The 15,054-nt window shown below is 33.2% G+C and overlaps 1 protein-coding gene and 1 long non-coding RNA gene across 2 annotated transcripts; one reads left to right on the top strand and one right to left on the bottom strand.

Annotated features, from left to right (window-relative positions):
• Positions 1-4,437: 4,437 nt before the first annotated feature.
• LOC140974033 (leucine aminopeptidase-like) lies at positions 4,438-7,560 on the top strand. The gene is made up of 4 exons (XM_073437240.1): positions 4,438-5,488; positions 6,105-6,338; positions 6,446-6,772; positions 6,913-7,560. Exons 1-4 carry the CDS (start codon positions 4,478-4,480, stop codon positions 7,207-7,209), a joined length of 1,869 nt encoding a protein of 622 aa, XP_073293341.1. The 5' UTR covers positions 4,438-4,477; the 3' UTR covers positions 7,210-7,560.
• Positions 7,561-8,591: 1,031 nt separating this feature from the next.
• Positions 8,592-9,901, bottom strand: LOC140972300 (uncharacterized). Its single transcript, XR_012174490.1, has 2 exons — positions 9,851-9,901; positions 8,592-9,443 (listed from the first exon to the last, which is right to left on the bottom strand). It is a non-coding gene; the product is annotated as an uncharacterized lncRNA (long non-coding RNA).
• Positions 9,902-15,054: the final 5,153 nt, after the last annotated feature.

Genomic DNA, 15,054 nt, shown 5'->3' with positions numbered 1-15,054 from the left:
GAAGTATCATCATTAACAAGGTTAGACATGCAATGATCGTGTAGCGCAGTCATAGACAAATGACCACCTTTCAAATGTTTTGATGATGGCACAAATCCCAACAAATCCAAACAGATGTGTTGACATTCCTCAACTTTATGTGACACATCTATTCCAGTGACTGCTTCACCATCAATTGTTAGACCCCAAATTATTGAAACATCTTGTAACGTGACTGTTGCTTCACCACATGTAAAATGAAACGTGTGTGTCTCGTGTCGCCAACGTTCAACAAGAGCAGTAGTCAAATGATTATCAAAAACTTGTGAACTACATTCTAAAACTTCATAGAAACCCATATGATTTAAATATGCAAGTACACGATTGTGTATATAATTATCAGTGTATAACTTCCAAATCAAATTGTCTGACCTCTTCAATTTGACAATATCATCAACGATTAATGAAGAAACTGTTGATGACATATGTGTCGCTTGTAAATAGAGGACACTGGGATCTTCTGGACCTCGATCATCTGTCATTCTGAAATAAATTGTCGATCTTCTAAACTTCGTTCTACGGAAGATAATCTCTCAAAAATTGTTCGGTGACGATGGAAGAAATTGCGATATATTGATAAATGGAAAAATGAAAATGGAAGGGTAAAAGAAGGAGGAAATAGGAGAGAATGAAAAGAGAAGACACAATGATTCGCGGAGGGATAAGGGGTGTGAGGGGAGGATATGGGACACGTGGAGCGTCTGTGCCTAAGAAGTACGGACGATGGAGCGTCCGCGCTTCGAAAGTACGGACGCCTCCACGTTGGATCGTCCGCACTTACGCTCCAACGTGGAGCATGGTCCGTGCTTACGAAGCGCGGACCATGATCCACGTGTATCATGGTCCGTGCTTCATAAACATGGATTGCAGTAATTTTGAATATTTTTTTAAAAAAATTATTTTTGAAATATATTTTAAAAATTAAATTAATTATAAAAAAACCCATTCTTCGTTGAAAAAATTCTACACACACCCCTATATATAACACATGTGTGTGTATAATTTGTCAAAAATAAATTATAGAAATTGGGATATATATACACACACACTCTCTCTCAGAGACACATGAATCGTGTGTGTAACGTATTATATAAATAATAGAATTTTATTTATGTTAAAATATTTATTATAATAAGATATGAATGTCATTTTTTTTAAAAAAATGAACGATCTTTTTAATAAAAAAAATACGATTTTTTTGGAGGAAGAAAAGAAGGAAAATGGTGGAAGAGATGAGTGACCAATTTTTTTGAATCTAAGTGCATATGAGAGTGGCGGAAGTTGTCGAGATATTTATGAAATTTTTTTAAAAAAAACAAAGACTCCACCAACTTACTATATAGTTACTTTATAAGGCATCTCTTGTTGTACATCACAAAATATGTTCACATGAATTTCGTGCCAGATAGTTACTTTATAAAGTTTAATTTTATTTAATAGTATATATATTTTGGACGTCTCTTGTTGGACATCACAAAATATATTCACATGAACTTCATGGAAGTATTTAATGCAATACGTTTCTCGATACCCGAAAAAATACGTGAGATGATGATTAATATGACATTCCACGATAAGTGCGCATGAGAGGCACCCAAATTCTCAAAATTATATATATAAAGTTTTTAAATTAATAAGCTTATTTCAACCTTAGCGTAAGAAGTAAATATCATCATGTTTAGTAATGCTTTCTGCTCGTTTTATACACACATTTAATTCCAATATCATTGGATATTCGAAAGAAAACAATTGGCTATTAAAATTCCTCGTTCTATTTTTATTCTTTGACCAAAAGCAAATATGCAATAATATCCACTCCAAATCAATACCCTTCCAAATGCGAAGTATTCCCCACGCCGATCAAATGTCACCTATACCGGCTCATTGATAAATAGTTTTTCTTTTGATGGAGTGTGTCGGTACAGCCACGAGCTTCCGAATATATACTTAAACATACTTGTCATGCATTGAGCACAAGACAACACGATCGAACACGATTGACTAGCTCAAATTGTTATAAGAATATTGTGTATAATTATAAATCTACTTAAATATTTAATTTATACCTATGTGACATGATGTACTGCAAAACTTGAGTCCGTACTCAATTTAGCTCGTGTTGAATTGGCTCGACTCAACCTAGATCCTTAATTTTCAAGATATTAATACATCGATTTTTGCAAATCAGCTCTTGAATGAAAAATATGCATAATTTTATTTATTTTTTTTGTTGAAAAAACTAATATTTGTTCCATAGACCTCCATTTGCTTTGTAACATAATGAGTATAGTTTTTGTATTGTGACTTGAATGGTATTTTATTGAGAGAGATTGTAGATCCAAAATATATAGTATGTGTTTATGTATTATAAACCTTGCAGGCAAATACAAGTGAAAAGGTTTAAAACGTGTTCCCAAATTCACTTCTGGATACTCGTACAAGTTTCTAGAGAAAATAATCAAATATTGTAAGAACAATTTGAAAATATCAAATAAATTTAAACTTATATCTTAGAAATTTCAAATTTCATATTAAATATGCTTTAGAAATTCCAAAATTTCACATGGAAAATTTAGTTTGCGTTTTATTATTATGTATCTAAAGATTTAGTATATAAATGCTCATAACGTAGCAAGAGTAAGTCTCACAGATCTATATTTGGAATGAAAATCAAATTTTTGATATAAAAATAATATTTTTTATTGTCAAGTATGAGATCTGTCTCACAAAAGCGCCATGTGAGACGGTTTCATAGAAGTTTTTGTGATGTGATGTGATGTGACGAATCTCTGACCTGAGATCTCATATCAAACTTATGACATTGATGTCAGATAAACTATAAGTCATCGGCGTAACATATGTTGGGTTGAGAAATACAAGCAATCTTGATTTTGATGATAACAAAACTTGTTATTGTGTTTCCAACATATTTACTCAAGTGTGTAATTACTAACTCAAGATGAAAGCTAAAATTCAAATTTAGCCAAACTGAAAATCTGGCGAGTTTAACTTGTTTGATTATATCTCACAGCTCAAAAATGAAAATGGCAAACAGTCAAAACAACTTAACAGAAAATTCAATTTGGAACAAGTTGTATTTCATGTCAGTTGGACTAAATCGGATGTTATCTAGGTAAATTGATGGTTGAAAAACCAAATTGATTGCACGAAACAACAATCAGTTATGCATGAGCAATTGCGGTATTGTCGTTAGCCTGATAAGCTCGGTTATCCAAATGAAACGATTTAATATACGTTATGAAGCTAAGAAGATGATCTACAAATCCTATTCATAGGTCAAAGTCAGAATCAGAGTTTAAGATGTTGATAAATGACGACGAAACTATGAGTTCTGTGTAGACTGAAATCAGCAAGATTGATTTCAGCAGACCTCATCAATTTGATTTAGTTGAGCAAACAAGCAAAACTAAACAAAAACATCAAAATCAGTTAAGCCTGGGAAAAATATCCAGCAAAGCAAAAATGACCGTTTCAATATCAGAAATAGTACAAAAACTTTTCAAACGGTGATATTATTTTGTATCTAATGTATATATCATTCTTAGAGTTTATAAATATAACATCATAAAGATCAATACAAGCTTTGGATTGGGATTCAAAGCATGTGCAGCCTACATGAAGAAATAAACTAGAACGAGAGCAAGCCCAATATGTGAGAATACATTTGAGAGATAAATACAATGTAAATGATTAAATCCTCACACATATACACGAGAGTTGAACTTCAAAGTTTAGTTGACCGAGTCTTCACACAAAGACAATAAAGATTGTGTTTGTTGTCTTGACATAAGAAACATTATGCAGATTGTGAGGTTGAGACCTACAATCAAGAGTGTGTTAATATCCGAACATCCATAAAAAAATTTGTGTCTATTTATTTATTATATTTAATTATTGATACTGTTTTTAAGATATATTGTTGAAGTATTTTATGTGTTCTTTAAATATCCAAATATGTCATACCAATTGTTTGACAAAATGCTTCAACCAAAATGTTTTTATTCATTCAACTTCCATATCTTTTAAATGCTTTACAAAATGTTTAATCTATTTTCACGAAAGATTATTTTGAGTGTCTTCCATTTGGTTTGAAAATCAAACTCGGTTTAATTAATCGTTGTTCAATATTTTAATAATTGAACTATTTGAGCTCAACGTTGATACATCGCGTTGTAAAGATTGAAAAAAACTCGGAATTAAATTTATCAAAATAACTAAAACACATTGGTTTCGATTAAATCTCTCACACCTTCTTATAAGCTGATTGTTTATAATTTGTTCAGAAATTGAGACAAACGTTAATTAGATGAAAAAAAGAAGATAAACCGTCTAGCTCCATGAAACCATCTCCTTGTCCCGAACTCGTGTCTGTCGGCTGGATAGAGCCCTTTTATCTGTTCCGTCAAAAGATCACCTAATGCAAGCAGTTCAACCACCAAGAAAGATGGCACCCATAGATCCACACTCTTACACAGACTCCTCTCACCCACTGACGACCCGCATCTCACTCTCCTTCTACTTCGACTTCCCTTCTTCCACAATCGTCTCCTCCGCTCTCTTCTCCCTTTCCGCCACTCACTCGGGCCCCTTCGCTCTAGACACACGTTCCCTCTCCATCTCCGCCGTTCTTGATCCTCAAACCCTCGCCGCACTCGCGTTCTCCGTCCACCCTGCCTCGCCCGACACCGTTTTGGGGCAATCGTTGATTGTGACGCTTGCGAACCACTCCCAATTCTTGGTCATCTCGAAAACGTCTCCTTCCTCCACGGCTCTTCAGTGGCTTTCCCCTCCACAGACGTTTAACAAGGCCTTTCCTTTTGTCTACACCCAATGCCAGTCCATTCACGCCAGATCCATTTTCCCCTGCCAAGATACGCCGGCTGCCCGGATCAGATATTCCGCGAAACTGAACATCCCCCATTATTTGTCGGCTGTGATGGCTGCGAAGCATGTCGACAGGAGGAACCCGATTGCGGGGGAGTGTCTGGGTGTGTGTGATGATTCAATATGGTGTGGGGATGGGAGGATCGTCGAAGAGTTTGTGATGGAGCAGTCAGTGCCCCCTTACCTGTTTGCATTTGCAGTTGGAGAGTTGGGTTTTCGGGAGATGGGACCGAGGACTAGGGTGTATTCTGAATCTGTCCCGGGTGTTTTGGATTCGGCAGCGAGGGAATTTGCTGGCACAGAGGAGATGATTAAGGTAGGAGAGGGATTGTTTGGGCCTTATGAATGGGAGAGGTTTGATTTGTTGGTTTTGCCTCCTAGTTTTCCCTATGCAGGTATGGAGAATCCAAGGATGGTGTTCTTGACTCCCACCGTGATTAAAGGTGATGCAACGGGCGCCCGAGTTGTGGCTCATGAGCTTGCTCATAGCTGGACTGGGAATTTGATTACCAACAAGTCTAATGATCACTTTTGGTTGAATGAGGTGGAAAACTTGTTTAAATTACATCAATGTTGGTTTTATTAGTCTATTGTGTTGGTTCATGCCTGTTCGTGAATCATGTATGCAGTTATTTAGAAGACATATGTCGCTATTGCATTTTTGTGAAAAGATTTAGTAATGCCATGTTGCATTGTATAAAGATTTTGTTAGCTTTGACGTTTGGCTAATTTTCTAAATGGCAGTAAATTAACCACCCGTGAAGTTTGTTAATTAGTCATCTTTTATTCTGATCATCTTGTGGGCCGCTTATGGTAAGTGGTTTGGTTTTTCTCCACTTTTATGGAGAATTTCCTTCTTTCTGGAAGTCTTTTATGAGTATGAGACAAGTTAACTTGTTATATGTTATTAGTTTCAAAGTCGCAGTTTCACCTGCATCTCATACCCTGGATTTATTTGTTTTTATTGTTTTGAGATAGTTACTTGAAAAGATAATCACATAATATTCATGCAAGTGGTTTCTATATAACTTTCCGACACAGCTTTTCCATGAGAGAAAATTGGTAAAGTTGTACAAACTCTCTTTTGAGCTATTCTGATTGAATGAAGATTAGGTTAATTTTTCTGTTCTCTCATCCTTTGTTATGTTTGGAGATTGTAGGGTTTCACAACATATGCAGATCGGCGAATAGTTGAGGCTGTGCAAGGAAAGGAGAGGGCTGTTCTGAATATTGGGATTGGATGGAGAGGGCTTGTTGAGGAAATGGACAGGTTTAAGGACAACATGGAATTCACAAAACTGAAAACTAATCAGGAAGGAGTGGACCCTGATAATGTATATTCTCGAGTTCCCTATGAGAAAGGATTCCAGTTTCTGTGGCGCATTGAGAGACAAGTATGCTTATTTACTTGTGGTCCTGTCCTTTTGAGATTATATTAATCTATATGGATATAACTTCAAAAAGGGCTTAAACCGATGTACTTTTTGTCTAATACGTATAGATCGGAAGGCCTGCTTTTGACGAGTTCTTGAAAAAGTATATCGCAACCTTCAAGTTCCAATCTATCGACACCGATACATTTCTTGATTTCCTCAAAGTGAACATTCCTGGTATAGAAAATCATATTGATTTAAAAGTATGGACTGAGGGCACTGGCATACCTCCAGATGCAATGGAGCCTGCTTCCGACATCTACAAAAAGATTGTGTTTCTGGCTAATGAGTTTAAGTTAGGTAGGATGCCAAATGAAGATGAAGTTACTGATTGGGTTGGACAAGAATGGGAGCTTTACCTCGAAAATTTGCCGAAATCCGTAGAAGCTTCACAGGTACTATAGCCTAACTCCTTAAAATGTTTAGCTTGTTACTAGGAGCCAATACTTAGGTAGACCCGAGGCTCTTGAACTTGATCCAAATAATTAGATGTATTATTGTAAAACTGATGTAACTGACATTGCTTGTAATACAGGTGTTGGCTTTGGATGCACGCTACAGGCTCTCTGAATCGAAAGATTACGAGGTGAAGGTAGCATTTCTCCGGCTTGCCATTTTGTCTAGGTGCAGTAATTACTACGGCGAGGCCGAGAAAACACTTAAAGAAGTTGGAAGGATGAAGTATCTGCGGCTACTGTATGCCGCACTCGTCCAAGGTCCTGGAAAAGAAGAAGAGAAGATATTTGCGAAGAGGGTGTTCTCAGAAGCACGTGCTTGTTATCACCCCATAGCTCAGGGTGTTGTGGAGGCAATTTTGGCCAAACACATGTAAAAAGGTTGGTGTATTTGTCTAGGCTGAGCACCTTACTCTGATAAATAATGTTTTGGATGACTCTTGCAAGCTCCTATCTATGGGATATAGTCTCAATGCTTAATGTCAACATGTAGGTGGGTGGGTTACAGGTTAACTTTTCTTATCCATCATCCACTTAGAGTTGTGATACATTTAATTATACTGATAAGAAATACCCGCGTTGCACGTGAATGCATTTTAAGTGTAATGTAGATTTTAAGAACTTATTGCTTAAAATACAATGTTGCTTGGCTGGTTTGTAACATGTAGGTTGTATGTCTGTTATTTTGAAATAGTTGAAAGAAAATGTTTTGAGAACGAATGGAAATATTTCTCTGGAGTTTGAGAAAACAGAAAAATATTTTTGCATTCTCGATTTTATGTGTTGGATCATCCTTAACTAAACTTTCCTAGAGTAGGTCATGAGATAGTCAAATGAGTCTATATTCGTGAAACAAATCGACTCGATCTATATCTACCGTGAAAATAATACTTTTGGTATGAAAAATAATATTTTTCATGATTTGGGTCAGGTTGAAGATCTGACTCCAAAATTAATTCGAGAAACGGTCTCATCGGAGTTTTTGCGTAATCATTGATACAACTCCAAGTTTAGTTTTTGAAGTTCAAACTCTGTTATATAATGTCTATTATCTTCCTTCCAATTCTCTTTTTTCAAGAGTTTTTTAATTAATTTTTTTTTTAAGAAAATCGAATTTTATCTTAAAAAAATGAGTGGATTCATTTTAAATTATGTATGTGTGTATATATAAAAGGAAACCTATCCGAACAAACGATTTAACTGATTTTTTTACAAAAAAATAAAAAAAACTGAGTTATTGATTAACCTGATTGAATTTCTAAATAAGTGGGTTCTTTCGATGAAATTGAAACTAAGGAGTCCATTGGTTTTTACTTGATCTAAAAACCGTGTCGTTTGAAAATAAATTTAAATATACTTTGGCAATCTACAATATGGTTTTCTCAAAATATTTATCAACTATGAAAAGTAAAACTAAACACCAATTTAATCTCCGGGCATGTTGGTTTTGTTAAAGATTCATAAGCCACACTTGATGTAACATGTGAATGAACTAGGTAAGAACCAACATTTTGGAACTTCAGAACAGGAAACCCGCTAACTTGTCAGATTCAAATCCATACTATACTATCGATACAAGGAGTTCGATGTTATGCTGCTTGACATTGTTTCATGGCATGTAAACTGGATTATTTTTTTCGAAGTTTCTAGCATGATCAAGTTCCTTTATAATTTTGCTTCGTCTCATATATCATGAATCATTTATATACGATTTTCATTATTCTCGTTTAAGGAGTAACCAATGAACGATGCAATACAATAACATCATAACAAGGAACATGGAAATTAGACATGATATAATAAGGTAGTTTGAATGTACCAATGAATTTCTCTCATTAAATAGGTGACAACGAAAAACTGAAAACTGAACCTGCAAGCGTTAAGCCCAAGTCCACAAGCCAAATAAGGAGACATGCATGTTCGAGCTGCGGCCGTTTTCCTGATGCAAATCATTCAGGAATTTAAATAGAAGGTCGAACCGAGCGATTAAAAAAAAACAAAACAAAAGACCCTTTTCTCATACTTTTCTATCAGAGAAACCAAAAAATTCTTCTGGATAATTAATGTCATTTAATCAAACTCTACGTTCTAGTTAGCTGACTCGTTATGCTTTTCCCTCTCATGAATTGATTCTGAGAGCTCTTCTTTCTTGATTTGTAATGTAGCATGTTCCTCTGTATCTGGATCAACCACTGCAACTATGGATGATTTCCTCATCTGCTCTTCAACTTCGGTTGTTGAGTGTACATCCTCTTTTCTTTGACAGGGCGACTCATTCAAGTTTTCTTGCCTAAGTTTTGACTCAATTTGTGCACTTACTTTAGCGGGTGAGTCCACTGATGTCTCGTTCTCATGGCAGGGTTCATCATGGTCACTACCTTTGGAGGGGTGACATGATCTGCTTTTCTTCTTTTTTCGTGAACTCCTCTAACCCATCATTTTGGATATGTGAGCTGGGGATCTCCATCTCGTCAGTTGAATCTGTCAACTCTTCAGAGTGATTTGCATTTAATTTAACTTTTAAAGGCCCGAACTTTGAATCAAGTTCTTTGACAGAAATGGTTAAAGCTCTTGCATCACGAGCTGATGCTAGTTGTTCAGGAGAAGATAGCTACTGTCATCAGGTAGGAGGCAAGAAAACTGAGTTTCAGTAAATTAAACCATGTGAAATAAATTCAAGAACTGAGCTGGTGAGTTAAAAGCTTTAGCCAAAAGGCAAAAAGGGAAGAAAAGAGGCATATCATAATAATTTTCCTACTGGTAATTTGTTTAATCCTATGTTTAATCTCGTTCTGGAAAAGATAAAAATTTTGGGAAGATAATTCATGCAATATCAAGAAATTACCACATAATAGTCCATCTATAAGCCAACCCATGTAAAACATAAAGGGCTAATAGCAGAAAATAAGGGCCGAGGAAAAATTATAAAAAGGAAAAAAGACTAAATCAACCAGCGCTGACAACTTTTAAGAAAAAATACTCATGGCAAACATTAGATTTTTTTATTGCTGTTGTTACCTCATTTAATTGTGCTTCCGCAAATGTTTGCTGCATTCAGCAAATATCATTCATGTACGTAACCAGAAAATATTTTGATCCTGAGCTGAATGCTCATCTTTAGTCGATATACTAGCTTTAGCATTAAAATATGAAAACATATTTTTCTTCTTGCCTCTTTGAGCTTCCATTGAAATCTACACCATCACCACCAAACCGAACAAGCCACTTACACTGTCAAGCCACCCTGGTAAATAAATTAATTTATCCAATTACTAAAAATATACATAAAAGGGAAGAAATTGAAACATTCAACACCAGAATAATTACCAAATTGCAAATTTTAAACAAAAGCCAACAAGAAAATTCTTGAGATTTAAGAAAAAATGGATAAACTAGCATAAACTACTCGCTAAGGAACAATTATTCCTAGCGGTAACAAAAATGCATTAAAGTGAAAGATCAACATGAGACAAGTCATGGTTAATCTAAGAGGGCATAGCACCTGGACCAATCTTGGCACATACAATACTGCAGTAATCAATCATCATTAACAACACGACGGAAAATTAAATCTTGTCATTGCGCTAAAATCCCATTAATCAAAACGCAGAAGCGTCTTTTGAAAATGTTGATCTAAAATCAAGAAAGGCAACAATGACGAGACCATCCATTTCTGGAAGAGTAATATGTTTACTGTTGATAGTAAATTGGTTGGTATTGAGATGGGAACAAACCTGACCTCTGAGCCAACGAAGGTTGTAGTGGGGGTGAACAACAGGCTTCGCGTGAAATTTCCAACCAGTAGCAGACTAGCAGCTCTCATCCTCTTGTTTCCATTTTGGGGGGACGACTATAAAAAAAACCATCATGAAATGGGCTAAAATTTTTAATAAATTAAAAAGACAAGGCTAAAATTTTAAAAAAAAGAAAACTCAATCCATATTACTAATTAGGCCCAAAAATACAGCCTGGACTGGAGCCCACCCCAGCCTTTGGGGTGGCTCCGTCCCTGATTGAGATACCAGATGATGCAAAATTATCAATATTCATTACTAAATAAACCAAATATGAAGGGGAAACACAAAATTAAACAATAAAAACTTTAAATACATACATGGAAAACAAAATAAATATCAAATTCATAATTGAAAACAAAATAAATATCAAATTCATATATTAGTTTTTCTTTGTTCAACGGATAACTGTAACAGTTTATTGTAGTTTTGCAATATAAATTAACTTCTCGTAGTTCTTTTTTCACGTGCGACGCACGTGTTTCTTACCAGTTATGTAAATGGTTGAATTTTTATCGCGAAACTTCTAAAATTTTATTTCGTAACTATAAGAACAAAGATTTTTTTCTAGATGTAATTATTTATTTAATCATATACATGTATAAGATTATATTTTTGAAATCTTGGTATTATTTTAAACGATAAGAAATTCAAAAATATTAAATAATACATGATATTCAAAATTTTCAATCCAATAAATACATGAAATTCGAAATCAGTACAAGACATGTATTAATTTCGAACATTAAGTTTGATATATAAATAAAATTGAAAGAAAATATTACACGTAAGACAATTTTTTCCCAACTAAGAATATAACAAATTTCAATGCAGTATAAGTCATTATGAATCCATACAAGAAATCAGTCTACATTTAACAACCCAGTACAATACATAATTTCTAAATTGTGATAACTTGGCGACCAAGTTTTCTCAAAATTTTGCATTGTATTATATATGGAAAAATTATCTCAAAATTATGGAAGAAATATCAATCAAACTATGGTAAAACTTTCACCTCATCATCTATAAATACCACCATATGTCATTCTAAAATTCACACCCAAATTTTAGCCATATTTTCGAAAATTTGAGAGCTGAAAATTTGCTCTCAAGGAGCTCTCAAATTTTCGAATTTTTTCTCTCTAAGTCCTGCTGATTATCGAAACTCTACCGCAGTCTAAGTCCAATGAGGATTTCGAAATATGACAAGCTAAGAAACGGTTGTTCTTCACGTTTTCTTCAAGATCTAAGGTAAGTGAGCTTGTTTTAAAATTATAGTTTCGGTTTTGCCTTGTTTCGTTTTTCAAAAAATTTGGTCGAGCATTATTATTATTATTATTATTCTTCTCGTGATACGATTATTCTTTGTTTGGCATTGTGAGGATTTAACTGGATATGAGTGAGAATCTCAAATATGATAAGTTTATGATGCTTACACGGTGGTCTTGTAAGTGTTATATGGCCCCGTACCCTTACAAGAATAAAAATTAAGGACTGATATCAGTAAACAATGGAAAGTAGAGGAACCTCAGAGCTTAGACCAAGATATGCATATGTTTATGCTGATGATATGTTATATAAATTATGTTATGCATGATATGCTATTTTTTGAAAATCATATGTATTTGTTATGTTTGTGCTCGAACGACCCTCACTTGATGAGTGACGACCATATCACCCACCCCTTACTCTCCCTCTCCAGATAAGTCCTAAGACTAGATAAAGGAAGAACAACATTACCAAATTTGGAGCGGGTGATGGACGAAAGAAAAAGTTAATTTAGTTTATATTCGTTCTAAGTTTTATTTTATTACCCGTTGTAAATGCTTCAGCATTTTTTTTTATTTTTTTAAGAATTTACGTTATAACAAGTTGGAGTAATAAACATGTTTTTGATTTATACTATGTTACAAGACTTTGTTGTTTTCAATTGTATTATTGTTTTAGTGTCGACTAACTCCAGTCTCAGGCGTGACAATAATATTCTAAAAACTTAATCATTTTAAAAGCTATTAATACATTTTTCTTGTATATTTAGTTTTTGTATTTTTTGTAAAGATTAAGAAAGTTTTTGGAAAAATAAATTTTAGAGGGAAATTTTAAATTTTCCCCATATTTAATGAATGTTTTAATGAGATAAAAAATTGTTAAAAGTAGTTAATGTATTTAATGATGGTGATAGATTGGTAAAAAAAACAATATTAAATATGAAAAATGGACTATGTATTTGGGATAAATGAAAAAGTAAATGTGATATTTATATTTTAGATGGAGGTAATATTGAAAATTAACTAAAAAGCCAACATATTTATCACGCTCATGCTTAAATATATATGGTTATAGATTTATTTTATTTTTTGCTACATTTCTTACCTCCAAAACAAATCATTTCAATAAACAAATGTTCGTATGTCTATTAGAAAGTTAAAAATAGTTCGGGTTAAAAATAGAAACACATTAACTCTCTTGTTGAGTAAGTTGTCAAAAATAATTTTTCATGATGTAAATTATTATTTGTGTAATAAAATTGGCAATAATACATTACTTCCGCAGGGGTTATTTAGAAGGAATAGGCAATATACTAAATTTCAAGGGAGAATGACTTGACAATTAAAATGCTTAGTGAAGAATTAATTTTGGATTAGTTATAAGGTGGCAACAAATTAAAGGCTTAGAACGAAAATTCCTTCTAAAAACGTTCTCATATTGATTGACATGAAAAATACATTAATGTGTACATTCTCATATTTCTTTAAATACAAAACATGATGATCGACATGTAGGCACCAATAAATTAAAATTGTGATGCTTGCGAAGTCATCAATACAAATACACAATCAAACGCTACTTGTTGTATATCACTTAGTCTTACCATATCGTTTAATTTCGACGAAGCAAAATTCAATATGGATTTCCGAGTTGGATTAGAATTGATTGTTCTTTTTTTAGCATTCAATAACTTAAAATAATAATTTTTTTTAAAAAAAAAGTTGATATGTTTCTATGTTTATATATATGTTTTTGATTTTGGTGGGAAATTAATTTACTTGAAAACAACTTAATATAAAAAAATAAAACAAATCAAATTTTTTTACAAGTTTTATGTATGTAACCACCTAATTAGCGTTTTTCGACGAAAATCGAACATTCTGATAGTAGATTAATCAAATTAATCGAAATTTAAAAATAATTGCATCAAAACCAAAATTTGAAACGCCAGTGAGCTTAAAAAAACAAGTTACTGGAAAAAAGGGAAAAAAAAACATTTTCCCTTTTTGAAATATTGTCCTAAATCATATTGAAATCGATTATTACAATGTATTTTTAAATAGTTATAACATTAAGCATTTCAATATAAAATATTATATTTACTATCAAACAACGCAAATATATATAATGTGGTACAGCTAATCAATATTTATTTAATACAATAAAGAGGACTTGGTGAAGACTTGTCAGTTTTGCTTTATTATTCTTTTAATATAATATGAACATTATAAGACTTTTAAGATTAAAAAAAAGAGAAGATAATTGCTAGAAAGACGCAATAAATTTTAAGCATCAAAGAAAACAAATTCATGTACAGTAGGTTGGAATTATGTATTTAAAATAACACAAAAATTATTGTGAGACGATTTTATGATTCAATTTTATAAGATGTATTTTCTATTTGGATCACTCATAAGAAAAGATTAATTTTTATGTCAAAAATAATAATTCTTTTTTGTAAATATGAACAAAATTAATCGTCTCACATCATCAGATCTACTATTAAAATAAACTCGACGATGATATATTTTCATGTGAAGCTGAAAACAAAAAATTATGTTTTCATAAATTTTTTCGTTAAAAAAAGATATTGAATCTATTTCAGATTTTTGGATAAAATATGTAAAACAAATATAGAAGTTTTGTTATGATTTTTCAACTTCTCGATAGTATTTATCATTTTTTGGGATTTTCATTGTGCCCCTTAATTCATCAGAAAATTATCTCAGACTGTTCAAAAATTAAAATACACAAATCAACATCAAACAGTAGGAAACTCCATGACCATAATCGAACAAAGTGCGTGTGGAGCCTTGATTAAAAAACATTAATAAAAAAATAGCATTTTCAACAAGTCGTCTTTAGATCTCAATCTGTACTGCTTTCATTTCACTTTTTTCCATCTGAAAATCTTGAGCTTTGAAATATGGCAGAAGCACTTGTTTCGGCGCTTATGCAAACAGTAATTGGAAACTTGAACAAAGCATCGCAGCGAGGTGTTGGGCTCCTTTGGGGCTTGGAGGATGATCTCAGGAGACTTGAAAGTGTATTTAGCACAATCCAACTTGTGATCCAAGATGCTGAAGTCCAGCAAAGAAACAATTTGGTGCTGCAGAATTGGTTGCTAAAGCTCAAGGATGTTGCCTATGATGCTGA

This window comes from Primulina huaijiensis, chromosome 3 (genome assembly GCF_012295235.1).
Source record: "Primulina huaijiensis isolate GDHJ02 chromosome 3, ASM1229523v2, whole genome shotgun sequence".
In the NCBI taxonomy this organism is placed as follows: Eukaryota; Viridiplantae; Streptophyta; class Magnoliopsida; order Lamiales; family Gesneriaceae; genus Primulina; species Primulina huaijiensis.
The sequence above is the reverse complement of the archived record's forward strand: the minus strand, read 5'-3'. Positions and strand labels throughout refer to the sequence as shown.